A 19,549-nucleotide genomic window follows, 5' to 3' on the forward strand; every position below is an offset into this window, starting at 1 on the left:
TAGGAAATGTCCATTTTTGTTGTGAATCATAGAAAAGCTGTGAATTTCTTAAATGGTAAGAGATTGGATAATCCTGATGCTCAGAAGACCTATCTATATTTGTATGCAAGTTACTGAAGTCCAGCATTTAAATGATAAAGAGGACAAATGATATCTTAGCCTTTATTTGATTGTGTTTGTCTTGGAATAAGAAAGACTCATTGCAAGTGTATAGGGCTTTGGGAACTGTCCAGATTACTGTATAGAGTACTGCATACTGTATAACTAACATTCCCAGAACAAAATTATGGGAATACAAGTCCATAATTCATTGAAAGTGGTGTCACAGGCAGATAGTGTCATAAAGAAAGCTTTTGGAACATTGGTCTTCATAGATCAAAGTATTGAGTATAGGAGTTGAGATGTTATGTTGAAGTTGCATAAGACATTGATGAGGCCTAATTTGGAGTATTGTGCAGATTTGGTCATCTACCTACAGGATAAATGCAAATAAGATTGAAGGAGTAGAGAAAATTTACAATGATATTGCTGGGACTGGAGTACCTGAGTTTAGGGAAAGATTGAATAGGTTAGAACTTTATTCCCTACAACATAGAAGTTTGAAGGGAAATTTGATAGATGTATATAAAATTGAGAGGTAGAGATAGGGTAAGTGCAAGCAGGCTTTTTCTACTGAGGTTGGGTTAAGGGTGAAAGGTGAAATGTTTAAGGGGAACATGAGGGGAAACACCTTCACTCAGGGCGGTGAAAGTGTGGAACCAGCTGCCAGTACAAATGGTGGATGTGATTTCGATTTCTACGTTAAAGCATGTTTGGATAGTTACATGAATAGGAGGGGTATGGAGGGCTATGGTACAGGTGCAGGTTGATGGACTACGCAGTTTAAATGGTTCAGCATGGTGTGGATGTTTTGGACAGAAAGCCTGTTTCTGTGCTGTTGTTTTCTTTGACTCTAATATTCCAATGATAGCAGGCTTACTCTACAAGGAGAGATTGAAAAAGCTAAAAGATTTTATCATTTTTAGATTGTAGCATTTTTCTGTCTCCTCTCTTTAAACTGTGGGGTCACATTGCTGCCGTCCACTTGAACAATTCCAAAATCTATAAACATTGGAATACAATAAGTACATCCAGTATCTCTAAAATACCTTCTTTCAAAGCACTGGGATGTAGATTGTCATCTTTTTAAAATTATCAGTTTTCGAGCTTGGTATTTGTCCTAGTTTTTACCCCATCGTAATCCCTTTGTAAGAAGATATTTGCATTGTTTGATTTATTCATGCCTATAATTCCATCTCTAATGCTGCTGATTTAACTGCATACTGTTTAATTATAGTCTTGTGTAGATTATTGCATTCCATGTACATGAAATCCAGTCAATTGGATGCTGGCCTTTGGTTCCAAATTCTTCTCTTCCTATCCAGTTGGGATATGACCAGATTAGTAGACTGTACATGATAGCATTCTTGGATGAAATATGACTCAGTACTGCAGTTTTCTTCAGACTGGTATTGCGACTGAATATATAAGAAGGAAGTTTGCATTAAGAAAGCCGCACTATTATGGAGCTTGTATCAATAACGCGAAGTATAACGAGATGCGTGGATATAATTTTGAAGCTGCAAATTTGGAACTTCATTTTAAAATTAATATTGAAAACGATCAGATTTATATTTTTCATGGTATTACAACAAATTATTTGTAGTTAACCATTGATTATGTTTATTTCTGCAGTAAACAAGCACAAGCCTTGGATAGAAACCACTTATCATGGTATTGTAACAGAGAATGATGTCACAGTGCTGCTGGATCCTCCACTGATTGCCTTGGATAAAGATGCACCTCTGCGTTATGCAGGTATGTAAATTCATTCTCATGACCAAATGTTATGTTCTGCATTTGAATGATTAATTATATTGTAAATCTGTAGACTTGTATTATTTTTTGAAACACACATCAAAGAATGCTTGTGAACTTGATTTAGAAATATTAATCTTTTGCATCAGGGATTTGTGCTGCTATCTATGGACATCTTTTTGTCAACTTTGTCACATAACTGGCGCTTTAGTAAAATTGTATTCCATTTAAAGTGGCTTTATTAAACTTAAAAACTGGCAGTGCTGCACTGTTGAAGCTTAAACGATGGAATACTAAACCAAGGGCTCACCTTGTTTGTCCTCGAGTCTTGCGGGCTCTTCCAGTAGCCAACAGCAGAATACCTCATATGTACCAGTCGAGGTATTTAAGCTGCTCTTTTACTTAGGCCGTTGCAATAATACTGGGGTCTTAAGAGGTTATTTGATAAATTGAATTTGAGAAGATCAGCAGGGTCTTGTAGTTCTGAGCATTAATGGTCTGCTGTTTGAGGATTTTGGACGCTATTTGCATATGCTTAAAAGATATATTAAAATTTTCATGAATTTGCGCAAGAAAATGAGTAGCTTTTTATTGCAAGCAATTTATTGGCCCTTAGTTTTCTAATTTTCTAAACAGAACCCAGTTCATAATAAACATTAGCATTTATGCTTTAATTTGTAGATTTTTCAAAGTCTTGTGTGATTAAGGTAAATATTCACATGAGCAGCCCTTAAATAATTAAGATCTTCAATCTGACTCTCCCTGCAAATGATGTATTATTGTTCTACACCACTCTGGTGTCAAGTTTTATAAAAATTTGTCAATTTGAAAACATTTCCGGAATAAAATGGAACTAGGCAGATAGTTATTCAGCTTGCAACAATCAGGATTACACAAACTAATTGAAGTTTACTTTTGGTAATTGATAAAATGAGCGGTACAGCAATTAATTTTGATATTCTGTTTCTGTGTTTCAATCAATTTGACTGCACGTACTGAATGTTGTGTTCAGTCCTTGCCCACTCCCTATCATAACCCCACTTCTCCCCATGTGGCTGAAGCCAGAAACTAAAGCAAAACATTGGGCTTTATATATTTTATATATCATATATATTATATATTTATATAAAAATATGGATACTGTGGTGAATTTACACCACAGCAGTGTGAACAGTGGGCATTCTTTGCATATTACTGCTCAACAGCTGAATGGTTATATTTAAACACAAAACCTTTTTAACTTATTTGAAACAAAACATCTAATTTTTGAAAAAACAACTTGATCCACTTAATAGTTCATTCTGCAGGTGGATAAACACAATATGTATCTAGTAGTTAGTGAAAATAGAGGCACAGAACACTCCTCATTGGTAAAGTATTTTCTTAAAAGCAAAATATCCGGGTGCCACAACATTAACCACACAGGTGCAGCTTGGCAATTTTAACTGTTGTTTTCTTTTAAAAGCTTCAAAGCTTATCCATAATGGTGTGAGTTCTGGCCTATCCGTAACTGAATTCCAAATAATTTCTCCATAACTTGCAGTTGTCACCCATAGCTCATGATTCAGGATGGTTTAGGGCCCCTTGGTAAACCTTAGAATCTGCAAACAAAGACTACTATGTGGAATTTGCACTGTCAAGCATTCTAGTTGTATTAGCATCTTTCATATCCATTGCTTGGCAATCCATGACTTTTGTCTGAGTCGATCCAGCAGTTTGCATTGTAATCCAGCCAGCAATTTTACATAACACATTTAAGGTAATCTTCCATTGAGATTTGTTCAGTTTTTGCCAAATGAATTAGTGAGTTTGGAACATTGCGTTCCAGATGGTGTGAATATGACAGCAGTTGTCCAGAAGGTGTCTTGATCCTCAACAGGATTTTGAATGGCCCTCAATCCAATTAGTGCAAATTAGACCTGATGATTTGTCGTTAAAAAGAAACAATCTTTACAGATTTTGGTTAATTCAAACCTATTGGTTGAAGGGTTTATTTTTGATTGTCACTATCTTCTATTGTAAATTTTGATTACTTAAACTCTCCCTTAATATACCTGAGAGGCAGTGTTGCTTAAATCCTCTAGCTCTCCATATTAATGAACTTGGGGATTGTTCAAATGTTTTGAAATCATTCTCCAGACTGTTTTCCTTATCTGGGTTTCATTAATCACTTTTTCAGTCATCCTCTTGGCATCTGTAAGCATCTTACATTACAAACTCTCAGTTGCACATAAATCACTTGATTTGCCATTTTACCATGCAAGGGTTTGCTGCTGATTTCTGCATAATTCATCTCCAATTTTTGTGTATTACTTTGTTTCCTCTTCTGCCACTCTCTCCAGGTGTTATCTACTAATATTTCTGGCCTATTTATCAGTTAATTTCTTCTCCTAAATCTGGTCCCTTAGTCACTGCAGTATTGTTGCTAATCTGCCATCCAGGATTTGTCTTAAGTGGGCACGTTTTTATTTCGCACCAGATGCTGAACTCATCAGTTTTGCTACTAGCTTTCCTATGGTAGATCTTTAGCCATCATGTTTTTATAGTTTTTCATCCTGTCTGTAGGGAATAACCTTTGTTTTCCCTTCCTCTGACCATTTGTCCTCTTAATGCTATTGCTTTTAAGCATCTTGATTTTGTATTCTTTATTCTCCTGAAAATGCTGTCAATAACCCTTTACATTTATCAACCTTCCCTCTACCTATTTCTGCACAGGGTGTTGAGGAAAGAATTAGCCATGATACTTTTAGATACACTGTTTATTCTCAAAATTTTATATAATCAGATAAGAGTAAAGTTGTAGATGGGTAAGATTTTCCCTAATACTCTAAGCATGAAAATATCTAATCTCATTTTAAATCTTGCCCCGGCTGAAAAGCTACCTGACAGATTATAGCAATGCAAGCATGAATCTACTATTGCAGAAGTGACCAGAGTAGGAGGATGATTTAGTCAGATTTGGAGGAGTGGGCAGAGATGGAATTGGTATCATCCCATGAGGTGTTTCAAATTCAGTTGGGAAATGCTTAGATCCTCATCTCAAGCATTGTAATAAACAGGTTTAGTAGGTCTGTCCAATCCTTCCTTTTGCCTATTGCCTGAAAATAATAGAACATAGAACAGTACAGCAGAGGAACCCAAGGTCCTTCAGCCCACAATGTTGTGCCATACCAGTTAAGTTAGAAATCAAATGGCCAACTAAACTTATCCCTTCTGCCTACATAATGTCCATATCCTTCCATCTTCCTTGCAGGCGTGTGCCTTTCTAAATGTCTCCTAAAAGTCCCTAATGCATCTACCTCTACCATGACCCCAGATTCCAAGCAGTGCAGTACAGGCACCTACCACTGTATTTTTTTTAAATTGCCCCTTTCATCTCATCTCCTTTGAAACTACCCCGCCTTAAATACATGCCCTCTGGTATTAAACAATTCATAGACATTTCAATCCTGGGAAAAAGATACTGTCTGTCTACTACTGTCTAGGCCTCTAATAATCTTATAAATTCCTCAAATCTCCCTTCAGCCTCCAGAGAAAACAACCCAAGTTTGTCCAACCCCTCATTATGGGACTGATGCAGTGATTTAAAAACTTGGTCTTCCCCAGAATAAAACTTGCTTTGTAATTTCAACTTTATGATTAATGACTTTAACAGATTAAAATAAAAATGCAGGTCTAGAGATTAGGTAAAAACTTTAAAAGAAGGCTGTTGTTAACTATTTTAATAATTCAAATGTTGTTGATGTCTCCCATTAAATGTATGTCTAGTGTTACTGGAAGTAGTTAGAAAATGCAATACTATCTTTTGAATATGTCACAGTATTTTGCTTTAGTACCTAATAGTTGTTGGTTGATAGAAATGATTGGATTATTTTGAAAGGAGGGAGCAAAGCTTTAAATAGATGTTATTGATGTAATATTTAATTATGTACATGATGTCTTCAGCAATGTCACTTGGATCTGGTATAAAATTGAAACCCCAAGGTCAAAGTAGGCTATGAAATATTTCACTGTTACCTAATGGAATATTTCATGGTTAGTTTACAGTGAAATATTTCATAAATATAAATCACAAAAATATCTGCAACTAATAGGATTGTAGTTAAAGGATTAGCAGTATTCCATTCTAAATGTTAACTGAATTTTATTTTATACAGGTAAAATTCTGTAATCTGTTGGATTATTATGCACCCGATGCTATTTATGTGGTAGCACTGTGAATAATTTTGATCATCTTTCAAAATGGTGCATTTAAGTATCAAGTTACTTTCATTCTGAAAAAAATAGATGATGCAGAAATTATATAATTCTGCAATGCATTGCTTTTGGCTTGAATCATGATAGATAATTTATTTTTATATAACCTGTTTTTAAAGGGAACCTGGAACTGTGAAGGTTAGTATGTTTATAATGAGCTATGTTGTGCCAAGAATTTTCTTTAATCTCTTTGGACTAAATCCCACTGTTGGTTTGTCAAAGATCCTAAAAAGTTATACATGCATGAAAGAAAAATCTGTATAAGTTGCTTTGTGTTTGCAATGATCCCTTTTACTTGTTCCTGTCTTCACCCTTTTGCTTTCTTACTTGATGACTGACCTCTGTTTATCTTTTCTTCCCCTTATAGAGAGGTATGAGGTGACATTCACCAAAGAAGGTGATACCTGGGTTCTTTCTTTCATTCTTCATGAACAGTTGTATTAACCCACTAACTCCAGTCATAAAATGGGGAATCAGCACTTAAACAGCAAATCCTGTCATCCATATTATTCCCCATTGTTATCCAGGCTTATCTGAAAAATTACTGGATGTAAAGTTTAACATGAGTTCATTAGAAATATCAGTTAATTTGACATTTCATATTTCAAGTTTGCATTCAGCCCAAACTCTTCTGATGTGGGTAAAAAAAAAATGAATTTTCTTCCTGACTTTGTGTAGTTATTGCCTGAGGCTAACCTGATAATATAAATCCAGCTATATAGAAACCTTGGGTTTTGTTGTCTAGATTTTAGTCCTGGTACCTTATCAGAATTGGAATATCTTGTTTGTTATGCCTAGTAGTAATTTCAGATTCAAACAACAAAATGCTTGACTGGAAATATGTAGTTGATAACTGAGTGCAGGTATAGATGGTGAGCTGTCCTTGATGGAGAGAAGGGTAGCCTGGAGAGGGCTTGTGGGGCACATATGGTGGTTAGGCTTTACTTGGAAATAAGTGGTGGGAGAGAATTGGGATAAGCAAAGGGTTAGACTTCAAGAAGACAAGGTCATCTGTGCTTGTGTGGGAGGAAGTACATTGGCTAGATATCTGTGAGTCAGAATCAGTTGCGTTAGAGGAGTGGGAACAGTGGTGAGTTGGTGTGCAAGTGGCTAGATGGAAAGTGCAAACTTAATGAAGCAGGTATCTGCTTTATCTAGTGTCCAGCAAAGTTTGGTCCACATCACTCAGATGGGATTCCACTGTCAGATGCCTCTTGAATGGATTGAAGCTGTCAAGTGCAATACCTACACCATTGATAATGAAAATCTTGTGCATCAGATACATGAGAATCACAAATAAAAATGGCAAACTGTGGGACTTGCATTATCCTTTATTTCCTCCCCCCCATTTCCGTTATTGAATATTAATTTAGAATTGCATGACAAATATGAACATGGTGCTGATTGTAATTTATGGGCCGCTAGTTCTTTCCATTGCAAGGTTATTTGGTATGCTATCCTTTCTCTTGATTACATGCAGAAATTAATTACTTTAAGCATATTCACTTTCTAGGCAGTGGCAAAGGAAAGCAAAACAGGCAGGAGTAGACTATTAGGCCTTTTAAGCCTGCCTTGCCACTTAATATGGTCTTGGCTGTTGTCTGTTGCCCTCAACTCCTCTTTACTTTTCCTCCATACTCTTCAATCTATCAAATATTCTTCCATCTGCACTTTAAATAGTTCCAGTGATTTAGCTTTCACCATATGCTAAGCCAGAAAATTCCAGAGATCCACCATCCTCTGGTAATTTCTATGACTGTCCCTTTGGAGTTTATTCTGTCAAGCCTCCTTGTAGTCTTGTATGTTTGACTAAGATCACCTCTCATTTTTCTAAACTCCAAAGAATAGCTATTTAATGTCCTGGCAGGATGATTCTGTGACTTGAAGGACAATCCTCTCATTTCAAGATAGTCTGATGGTCTGCCTCCAATATTATTGCATTTAGAGGGAACCAGAACTGTGTGCAGTATTCCATGTGACATCAATCCAACTGCAAATTTAACAAAGCATCCTGAATTTTAAATTCCAAAACCCTTGTTGTGAAGGTCAAAATGCCACCTGTAGCCTTAGCTACTTGTTCCAACTGCCTGTTAACACTTTATTGATTGGTGCACAAGAACACTCTCAATCTGCCCCGCCCTTTTTGCATGATCATGTGATTGATTATCCCGGAGTGGCATATTATGCAAGTATCATCTTGGTTTAGCTGGCAGGATACTGGTTTAAATTTCATTTCTGGTTTCATGCTGTTCTAGTATTTAAACACTATTTTTGTACTAGCTTTTTGCTGTACAGAAGTGTGAATGGTTAGAAATGCTGTGTATAGATTGCCCCTAAAGAAAGAAGCTTTTATACTTTTTCCATTCCCACCAAATGCTACCTTAGCAAAGATTCCACATTAATTCAAAGGCAGTGCATGCTGCTATCCTGAACATTCTCCCCTCTGTTAATGCCAGTGGAAAAGCTCTTCATACATTCATTTACTCTGTGCATAAATTACATCCTGCAATTGCCACTTTACCTACCTTTAGAAATTCATTATTAAACACTTTGTGATGGGGCATTGCTGTTGGCAGGAGGATCTAATCGCAACGTGACAGATTGCACACAAACATCTAATGGAAATAAAGGAAAACAAACTTCAAATTGCATCTGTGCCCTCTGGTTCATTTATCCTTCCCTGTCACCTCACTTTCCCTCAGTGAATATGTTTGGTCTTGTTATCCCTGTTACAAGAAATCAACAGCTTAAATTTTATGCAGTTAACATAAGACACCACTTGGTTTCTCTGAGGGACAATATTGAATGAAAATTTATGTCAAGCAATATGAAGGAGATACGGGGTGGATGATTAAAAGGAAAGAGGAGGGAGTCTAAGGAGAAAGTTCCATAGCTTCGGGTCTTTAAATCTGTGAGTACAAGCTCCTTTTGGAGGAGTGGATAAATCCAGGAAAAGGCCAGAAGGCCTGTACTGGCAGGTCTGTTAAGAATTATGAGATTGGAGAAGATTTTGGATGAAAGCATGCTGAAGTAAAGTCATTGAGTCGTCCAAAACATTCTAGTGTCTGCATTTACTCATCTAGAAGGTAACAGCTCTTAATAGTTGAAATAAGATGAAAAAATTGCTGCAAGTATAGGTACTCTTAGAGCTCTTGAATTCAGTGTGAAGTTCTTAGTCGCTTGTATCATAATTTAATAGCCATTGGACAATTTACAGTAAATTATTCAATATAAATTCTTTATGAAGTTGAAATGAAAATCCAGCTTACTTGCCAAATGTCTCCAGTAGTTTTGTCCTTGGTACCTAAAAATTGCACTCTGGTATTTCTGATTAGGTGAATTTGTTGATGTGATATCTAGCCCTTCTGTGCTTCTCCTCCACCCCCTTCCACCCCAAATTTCTCTTGTGTTAATACTGGACAGAGAAATTCTGACCTGTCACAAATACTGAATTTGTCGTCAAATATGTGGTCCAACTTGCTGTTTAATATTTTAAATCTTTAGAAGAATTCTTGAGCTTACAAATAATTTTGTTAATCCGCAGAATTCACTTTAAATATACTTGATTTGGGTTCTCTGGTTGTCATCCCCAGTTGTCAAAAGGACTGATCTGGTTAGAATCAATTCATGTAAGGTGTTAATTTTTTTTGAATAGGAAATCCAACTGATATTTCTAATGCTGAGTTGCCATCCAGTGATTTATCTTGATTCCTAACTGTAGACAGATACATTGCACAGGAAGACTTAAAACACATTGTTTTTCAAAAGGAAATTGACAGAATTTGTGAAACTGTGCTGAACCTGTGTCAAATGCTTGTACATTTCCAGATTTTTAACTTGCACTTTAACTTTTTATCCTGGTCAGAATAGACAGCCCAGCTCTGCCCAGTAGCTTGGCATAGAAGATCCCAGCAGCCATGGCTGTATTTTACAAGTTATAGCTGTCATAAGTAATCCTGTGAAATGCCTGTCTCTTTCTCTCTCCTTTTATCTCTCTTTCCTGCATGAGTGGATGCATTGTAAACCAGTGGCTTGGAAGGCAGGCATATGCACCCATACTAAGTCCCAGAACTTACCCAAACAAGGCACAGGCTTTGCTTTCTCAACAGACCCTCACAATAAAAGCAAAACCCTTGGCTGCGAAGTTTGGACTGCTGTTGCACATTAAACTTTTTTGTTAAATTGTTGCATTGTTGTTCAAGTTCTAACTTACTGTTTGTTAATCTCTAGGTGAGATCTGTGGATTTAGAATTCATGGGCAGAATGTTCCTTTTGAAGCTGTGATGGTTGACAAAACCACTGGTGAAGCTGTCTTGCGTTCGAAAGAAGTGATGGACTGTGAGCTGCAGAAAGAGTATACATTTACTATCCAGGCCTATGACTGTGGAGAGGGTCCAGATGGAGAAAATATGAAAAAATCCCATAAGTAAGTGTATACTGCAATACAGGACAAAATTACTCTGACTTCTCCTTTATTACACATGGTCACATGGATGTAATTGGGTAGCGTGGGCTAGTTCATCCAGAAGTGCCTGTAATTGGCTGTATCTCTGCAAATAACATTGGAACAGAAGACATGGTATAACCAATGGATTCACTAATTACTGCTCATAATGATCGAATATAGGATGTAATAAAAAGTTCATCTGCATAAGCTGAAGTTCTGGCCTTGACTGTGCATTCAGAACAGTTCAAAATAAATCACTTTTGTATCCGTATAGTGGACTGCATTTCATGAAATTATGAGCGGATCTTTGGTCTGTTATTTTTTTGCTGTCATGCACTACTCAAATGATTGAAAATGCATTCCATAGCAGGTCACCAGTTACATCAGAGCAGGCCTGTGCAATTACCAAGCGACATCTTAGATTATATTATTAAAATGGCAGCTTAAATTCTAGAAAGTCAAATATTAGCAGTATTAGAAATCTAACTGGCGTGAATATTGTGTTGAGCAAATTGGATTACATTTACTGTATGTTTGTTCTGTTCTATTTATTCTCAGGTATTTTAAAGGAAATTACTTAAAGTATATATGCTGTCAGCGTTTTGGCTTATTGTTTAACTCTTGACTGTTAAATTGTGCAATTAGTCAGGGGGAAGCTATTGATTCCAGACAGGTTGCTTTTTGTATTTGAAAAGATAACTTCTCCCTTAACACTTTTTGAGCAATAGGCAATAGACAATAGGTGCAGGAGTAGGCCATTCAGTCCTTCGAGCCAGCACCACCATTCACTGTGATCATAGCTGATTATCCACAATAGTACCCTTTTCCTGCCTTCTCCCCATATCCCTTCATTCCGCTATCTTTAAGAGCTCTATCTAACTCTTTTTTGAAAGAATCCAGAAAATTGGCCTCCACTGCCTTCTGAGGCAGAGCATTCCACAGAACTACAACCCTCTGTGTGAAAAAGTTTTTCCTCAACTCCGTTCTAAATTGTCTACCCCTTATTCTTAAACTGTGGCCTCTGGTTCTGGACTCCCCCAACATCAGGAACATGTTTCCTGCCTCTAGCGTGTCCAATCCCTTAATAATCTATATGTTTCAATCAGATCCCCTCTCATCCTTCTAAATTCCAGTGTATACAACCCCAGTGGCTCCAATCTTTCAAGATATGACAGTCCCGCCATCCGGGGAATTAACCTCGTGAACCTACGCTGCACTCCCTCAATAGCTAGAATGTCCTTCCTCAAATTTGGAGACCAAAACTGTACACAGTACTCCAGGTGTGGTCCCACCAGGGCCCTGTACAACTGCAGAAGGACCTCTTTGCTCCTATACTCAACTCCCCTTGTTATGAAGGCCAACATGCCACTAGCTTTCTTCACTGCCTGCTGTACCTGCATGTTTACTTTCAGTGACTGATGAACAAGGACACCTAGATCTCGTTGTACTTCCTCTTTTCCTAACGACACCATTCAGATAGTAATCTGCCTTCCTGTTCTTGCCATCAAAGTGGATAACCTCACATTTATCCACATTAAACTGCATCTGCCCACTCACCCAACTTGCAACTCACTGCTTGCAATCAGTAAGACGGGTTCCCATCCTGGGGTCCACGGAGTTCATTGGGGTTCATTGCATAAAAAAGGTTGGGGACGCCTGCAGTAGAATTTCAATAACCAACATTTTAGTAAAATTCTGATGTTATTTCTCTGTGTATGGTACTGTGCAAAAAGTCTTGTGCACATATATAGCTAAGGTGCTGTAGTAATTTTATGTATTGCACTGTTTTGCTGCTGTGCAAAAAAAACAGATTTCATGATGTGTGAGTGATAAACTGGATTCTGATTCTGTTGTGGACGAAGTGTGAAAGGAGCAGGGAGAGGGGAATCGTGGTTGGGAAAAGGGGACAGTGGAGGGAGCAGATGTGTCAGAGAGGCATTCAGTAATGATCAATAAACCAATTGTTTGGAATCAAACGACCTTGACTGGTGTCTGCACCCACGACACCCGCCTACCCCTGGCACTCCTCTGCCACCTGTCCCACGCCCCTCCTACGGCACTCCAACCTCACCTTTTCCAGCATCCTTTGCTCCTGTCAGATTTACAAACTCTGTCTGCTCGATGTTGTGCAAAATTCTTAGGCACTGTAGTTATATATGTTCCTGAGACTTACCCAGTAGTGTACTTAAGTCTGATGGTCACTTGCCAAATTGCATCATGTCTAAGCAAGTATATGTTAATGAAAGCTTATAATTACATTTTTATCGTAAATGTGCCATGCCCCAGTGTGGACCACTGTCTGTTAGGGTGATATCACCCACAACTAGTGAAATTATTTCATAAACCTTTCATAAAGACAGACAACCTAAGTCATAATCTGCAAAATAATCAACATCATTTTGGCATGTCTGATAAATGAGTACGCAAGTGCCAGACAGTAACTGCCCCCCATTCCCTCAAGAAAAAGTTGAGCCTCCAGCTTTTCATTTTTAAGTGGCATATACAGTAGATTTGGGTTAATTGGGACACATCCGGCTGCCCCCCACTGGTTTCAAGGAAATAGTTTTTTTAAGGTTTAAAAAAAAGACAAACTGCAGTTTGAGTAACAAATTAGAACATTTCGTAAGCATCTACAGAACTATAAAACTATTAATCCTAATGATTTTTTGATTGACTGTAAATGAACCAAATCAGCACAGCCACCTACTGCAGATAATAGACTGCCTTCATAGAATGCTCTTGATCCTTCAAAACTTAATTGTAACATCAAGATGATTGTCAATACCTTCAAATTCTTTGTAGTTCCTAACTTCTTGAAATTGTGAAACTGTTTCATTTTCACCTCCAAGAGTTTCTGGCATCTCTGGGCCTGAATGTTTGAAACTGTGGTGTGCAAAACAGTTCCAAATTGTCTTGCTCATTTTTCACCAACTGTCAATGACAAAAACTACTGTTCTTGAGCGTGCTATTTAAAACCTGTTCACTCTAAGCGTGGTGTGGTTTCTGACTTTCAGCAGTGGTCTGCTGACCCAAATAAACAGCATCGTGTCCCAAATAAATTAGGAAATCCCAGCTATTTTCTCAATTTGCTTATTGTTCTTTAAGAGTTGTCCTAAATAAGCAGCTGCCCCGGTTAACTGATGGTCTAATTAACCAGAATCCATTGTCATTTATCATGGTGATCTCATAGTGTGGATTTTGAATGCTACAAGTGTATAAGCTAGTGACTTTTACTGTGAAATCTATGTAAGCTTAAAGCTTTTACTTGGAGATTGTAGTTTCATGGGGGAGGTAAACATGGTATCTCGGGAGGGACTTCCAGTTTAAAAGTAACTTTTTTTGATAGAAATCAAATAATTTGTGCTGACTGGACAAGTGTTTATAAAAAGGAAAGAGTGCACTATATTTTTCTTTTAAGTTATTCAGGTCCTGCCTCTCAGTTGGTGACCACTGCCATGTCACTGACCAATGTTTCTGTTTTGTAGAGCTAATGTTCATATCCAGGTGAATGATGTAAATGAATACTCCCCAGTTTTCAAGGAAAAATCCTACAAAGCTACAGTTGTTGAAGGAAAGAAATATGACAGCATTTTGAGAGTGGAAGCAATTGATGCAGACTGTTCACCTCAATATAGTCAAATTTGCAGTTATGAAATTGTTACTCCTGATGTGCCATTCACTATTGATAAAGATGGTAAGTTGTAAATCATGTAGGTATTAGCTTAATGTCAAAAAATACACAGCAAGTTAAATTTCCATTACTGAACTGTTTTGTAAAGCAAAAGTAAATGTTTCTTTTTCCAGTACAGATTTGTAATGTTAACAGGCTTCCTCTCTGTCTCGGAAATGAAACCTGTATTGATTAAGTGATGGCCTGTACTTTCCAGTGTGAATTGCTGGATGCTCAATGTAGCGTGGGAATATAGTCAAATATGAACAGAAGGCCATTCTGCCATTCAAGCATACACTGCCTTTAAATAAAATCATGGCTAATTATTTATTTGAGATACAGCGCAGAACAGGCCCTTCCAGCCCACCAAGCCGCACCTCCCAGCAATCCCCCGATTTAAACCTAGCCTAATCATGGGACAATTTACAATGACCAATTAACCTACCAACTATGTGTCTTTGGACTGTGGGAGGAAACTGAAGCACCTGGAGGAAACCTGCGCGGGCAGACGGAGAACGTACAAACTCCTTACAGGCAGTAGCCAGAATTGAACCCAGGTGCTTCATACTGTAAAGTGTTGTGCTAACCACCATGCTACTATGCCACCCTTGATATAAAAGACCTGCTGTCGCTCTATACTTCTAACCACCCACCCCCATCCCGCTCACTTTTTTGCAGTAGTGCAGCAGACAGTATTGCTGCCTCAACTCCAGTGGCTCAGATTAAGTCCTGACATCATCCTCTGCAAATTAATTCCTGAGACTGTGTTTCCTCCTACATCCCAATGACATTCTAGTTAGTACTGCAAATTAACCTTGAGGTGGATGAGTAATAGGAACTAATGGGCATGTGAGAAAGCAAACTGGTTATTGGAAAATAAGAATGGAAATTATAACAATGGAATTGCTCAAGGAGCTAGCATAGACTTCAGGCCAAGTGGCTTTTAGAATTCTACACATTGCCTTTTTAATTATCTTTTGCAATTTTATCTCCCAAGGCTTTCTATGAAAAAGAATTTCAGATGCACCAAGTAGGAAATAAAATTATCCTCAATGTTGTCTCAAATGTCTTGCTGTATGGCCTAAGTGTGTGGTCCCTTTCCTCCTTTATCCCCTTGCATTCTGCATTTCAAGCCCTGACAGAATTTTGTATATTCCACTGAGATCTATTCTCCATTAACCCTGTTCTGTAGATGAGTTGTAGAATTGAGGTGGGGTGTGGTTGGAGAGAATTAATAGTATGTAGCGAAAATGGAAGTAATGTGGAAGTAAGTGGGTGGTTGATACTGATCCCTATGGACCTGGTGTGTCAAAAGGCCTGTGTCTATGCTGTATCTGTCTGTTCCAAAGTTGAACAAATATGGGCCTAAACACAATTTCTCAGTGACTGGTCCCATGGTCTCACCAATTGTCCAGTGAATCTTTGCTGCACTCTCTATGGCCAGTAAATCCCTAAGTCTGAAGAGAAAAATTGCCTAAAATACTCCAAGCATGGTCTTACACATCCCACCCCTTTCTTGATTTCTGTCTCCATCTCTGGAGATCTCGTCAACTGACATCTTTTATAAACCACCCGATTCCCACAATTATCCTGACTATATATCTTTCCATCCTATCTCCTGTAAAAATCCTATCCCCTTTTCTCAGTTCCTTTGCCTCTGCTACATCAGTTCCCAGGATGAGGCCTTCCTCTGATGTCCTCCTTCAAAGAACGGGGTTTCCCTTCCTCCACCACCGATGCTACCCTTACCCACATCTCCATTTCCCAGACATCTGCTGTCACCCCACCTTCCCACTGCTTTAACAATGATAAAGTTCCTCTTGGGGTTGTCCTTACCTACCACCCCATCAGCTTCTGTATCCAACACATCATCCTCCACAACTTCCGCCATCTCAAAGGGACCATACTACTAAGCATACATTTACCTTCTCTGTCCACTTTCTGTAAGGATTGCTCCCTCTGCCTTCCCTTGTCTATTCGTCCCTCCCAACTAATCTCCCTCCAGGCACCTATCCCTGCAAGTTGCCCAAGTGCTACACCTGCCCATCACCTCCTCCCTCAGTTCCGTTCAGGGCACTTCACCTGTAAATCTGCTGGGGTTGTGTATTTTGTCCAGTGCTTCCGATGCAGCCTCCTTCTCATCATAAATTGGAGGATAGCTTCACTGTGCATATCCGCTCCATGTGCCTAAAGAAGAAATTCCCAGTGGCCAAACATTTTAATTCTGATTCCTATTTCGATTCCGACATGTCAATCCATCGTCTCCTCTTTTGCCACAATGAGGCCATCATCAGGATGAAGGAGCAACACCCTTTTATTCCATCTGGGTTCCCTCCATACTGACGGCAAGAAGATCCATTTCACCTTCCAGTAAACTGTACCCCACCCCCACCCCCTTACCTCTTCTCATCTGCCTGTCACTTCCCCCCGGGTTCCCTCTACCCTTTCTCCTGTGATCCACTCTTGTATAATTATAATAAAGCATCTTTCCTCTTATAGTCAAAGCTATTTGCGCTGAAGAGCAACAAATCCAGCTTTTTTTAAAACTGATTTCAGGAACTGGTAAACAAGGACACTCAGTTCTTCCATAGGTTGTCTAATCTGCCTTTCTACTGTTTCTACCAAATTGAAAACTGTTAAATTATATTTGATGCTCATTCAACTTGTCTGAATTAAGTTGTATACTTATCAAAAGTCTCAATCTGAAATCATTGTGTGCATCATCTGTAAACTTAAGTGACACCCAAATCACAGATGACATTTCCTTCTCCAAATCGTAGATGTTGTATTGTGATTCGCCATGGCCCAGGCACTGATTTCCCCCATTCCTCACCCCTTGCAATCCTGGAAAATACTTATTTACTTTTGCTTTCTTTTTCCTGTCTGTCAAATAAATTTCACTGCATCCATTTTTTAATATTACACACTATCACCACTGCGGAACTTTTAACAAAGGCATTCTGAAAACCCATATACAAGATATCCACTGGTTCTATGTCATTGTTGTTCCTTTCTGTGCCTTATGGCGCATCGGGCAGCGACCTTGCTGTTTCTTTTGCATTTGTCTGTTTTTTGAGGTCGAGTTGCTAGCTCGATGCTCAACCCAGCACAGATGGAAAGCGTGCAAGGAGGCAGCTGACTTCAAACTGGGGACCACTCGCCTCGAAGTCTGGTGCAGATGCCACTACACTGGCTGGGAATTCTTTGTCATGGTTTCTATCAAATCTATCTGCCACAAATCCAGGTTGGCTTTGTCCAATCCTTTCAATTTTTTCCCCTAAGTATCTTGTTACTAGTAAAATTATCCTGATGGGTCTGTAATTCCCCCTTTTCTTTCCCATTTTTTCAATGAAAGCCCAATGCACTTTTTTCCCTTTTTCATAATCTAAGTTGATTCCATACCTTCTATTCAAATAAGCTTTTGTATTGAATATTCATTCGTAAACTTATTTTCTATTTCTTGATACAGAAGTGATAAACATATTTGTTTTGGGTTCTCTCTCACATTAAGTTGGTGATTTTTGCAGGGTTTATTAAGAACACAGACAAGGTGAACTATAGCAAAGATCGGCAGTATAAGCTTGCAGTCACTGCATATGATTGTGGGAAGAAACGTTCAACAGAAGATGTTCTTGTTAAGATCAACATTAAACCTACATGCAAGCCTGGCTGGCAAGGTAATGAGCAAGTTTAACCACCTATCACCTTCTAGGTCCCCTCCTTCCTTTTCTCCTATGGTCAACTCTACTCTCCTGTCCAATCAGGTTCCTTCCTCTCCAGCCCATTATTTTTTCAACCTATCACCTTCTTCCTCTTCCCTGCGCCTCCCCCCCCCAACCTTTTTATTCTGGCATCTTCCCCCTTCCTTTCCAGTCTTGAGGAAGGGTCTTGGCCCAAAACATCAACTGTTTATTCGTTTCCGTGGATGCTGCCTTGTCTGCTGAGTTCCTCCAGCATTTTGTGTGTGTTGCTTTGGATTTCCAGTATCTGCAGATTTGTGTTTAGAATTATTATTTATTAATTAATGTCATGTATACATTGCAGGCAAAGCCACTGTATTGTCCAAGCGTAATTGTAGCCAAGCTGAAAAGCCAATTGTCAATTATAGGCTAGACTGGTAAAGATTGTAGATTTTTTTCTTAAAGGACATTTGCAAACCAGGTGGGAGTTTTTACAGCTCACTGTTTGTTTTTGAGGATAGCCATTTTAAATGACTTATTTATCAGGTTACTTGAAATTAACTTGTTCAGCTGCTGCATTTAAATTAATGGTCCAGAACTCCAGTTGTGAAATTTCTAACGTATTGCAGCTATTAAAAATATTACACCATTTCTTAATACAAGTTTTACATAAACCTATAAAGCATAGTTTATTGTGTATTTACTGATTTTATATCTCAGATAATGTGGTTATAAATTCAGTGGTAAAATATAGGTTCTTTGAATTGCATCAGTAAAACGCAGTGCAGTTGCATATTCTTGTGGTATTGATAATGCTTCTGACTAGATGATATTAAGGGTTGTTAATATTTTTGTGATTATAGGTTGGAGTAAAAGAATTGAATATGAACCCGGTACTGGAAATTTGGCATTATTTCCGAGTATGAATTTGGAGACATGTGATGAACCTGTTACCTTCATTAAAACAACAATAGAGTTAGAAACAAACCACATTGGCAAAGGATGTGACAGGGACACCTATTCTGTAAAATCACTCCATAAACTCTGTGGTAAGGCTATTGACTACCATCAATTTTGATTTTATTTTCCCACAATGTGTTTTTATTGCATGCATAATTATGATTTTAAAGAAATTGAACTTGTATTTACTCTATTTAATAACAGTTTTAATGTTTTTTTAGCTCTGTCTGATAGTAATGCTCATATCTAATGTTCTTATTTTATGGCAGGTGTTACTTCTGGTACAGTTGACCTCCTTCCCTCGCCAAGCAGCAGCACAAATTGGACAGTTGGTCTTCCTACGGACAATGGGCATGACAGTGATGAGGTCTTCGAATTCAATGGTACTCAAGCTGTGAAAATCCCAGATGGCGTTTTGACAACAAATCTGGAAGAAACATTTACTATATCTGTGTGGATGCGGCATGGACCTGGTTCTGCTATTCAAGGGGGCAAGGAAACGATCCTTTGCAATTCTGACAGACGAGGTATGCACGAGTTGAAGTTGCCTTATTCATCTGCCTCAAGACTTTCTGAGAAATCCATGCACGTGACCAGGCTTCTGCTCGGCCACTGTGTCTTACGGCTTTAAGCTGGGTTTTTGTAAACTGAAATCATATGGAATCGTAGCCTCCCTGG

At 38.3% G+C, this 19,549-nt stretch overlaps 1 protein-coding gene across 4 annotated transcripts in view; it reads left to right on the top strand.

Annotated features, from left to right (window-relative positions):
• Positions 1-19,549, top strand: part of clstn1 (calsyntenin 1) — an 81,878-nt gene that overhangs the window by 36,428 nt on the left and 25,901 nt on the right. For 2 of the 4 annotated variants that reach the window (XM_063033125.1, XM_063033123.1), the window contains exons 2-8: positions 1,735-1,857; positions 6,482-6,511; positions 10,345-10,540; positions 14,047-14,255; positions 17,759-17,908; positions 18,775-18,960; positions 19,141-19,398. In XM_063033125.1, the coding sequence (XP_062889195.1) occupies positions 1,735-1,857; positions 6,482-6,511; positions 10,345-10,540; positions 14,047-14,255; positions 17,759-17,908; positions 18,775-18,960; positions 19,141-19,398 (1,152 nt within the window). The remainder of the gene's footprint in view (positions 1-1,734; positions 1,858-6,481; positions 6,512-10,344; positions 10,541-14,046; positions 14,256-17,758; positions 17,909-18,774; positions 18,961-19,140; positions 19,399-19,549) is intronic. The other 2 variants (XM_063033124.1, XM_063033126.1) reach the window with 1 other exon arrangement.

Source organism: Mobula hypostoma, chromosome 25 (assembly GCF_963921235.1).
Source record: "Mobula hypostoma chromosome 25, sMobHyp1.1, whole genome shotgun sequence".
Classification (NCBI taxonomy): domain Eukaryota; kingdom Metazoa; phylum Chordata; class Chondrichthyes; order Myliobatiformes; family Myliobatidae; genus Mobula; species Mobula hypostoma.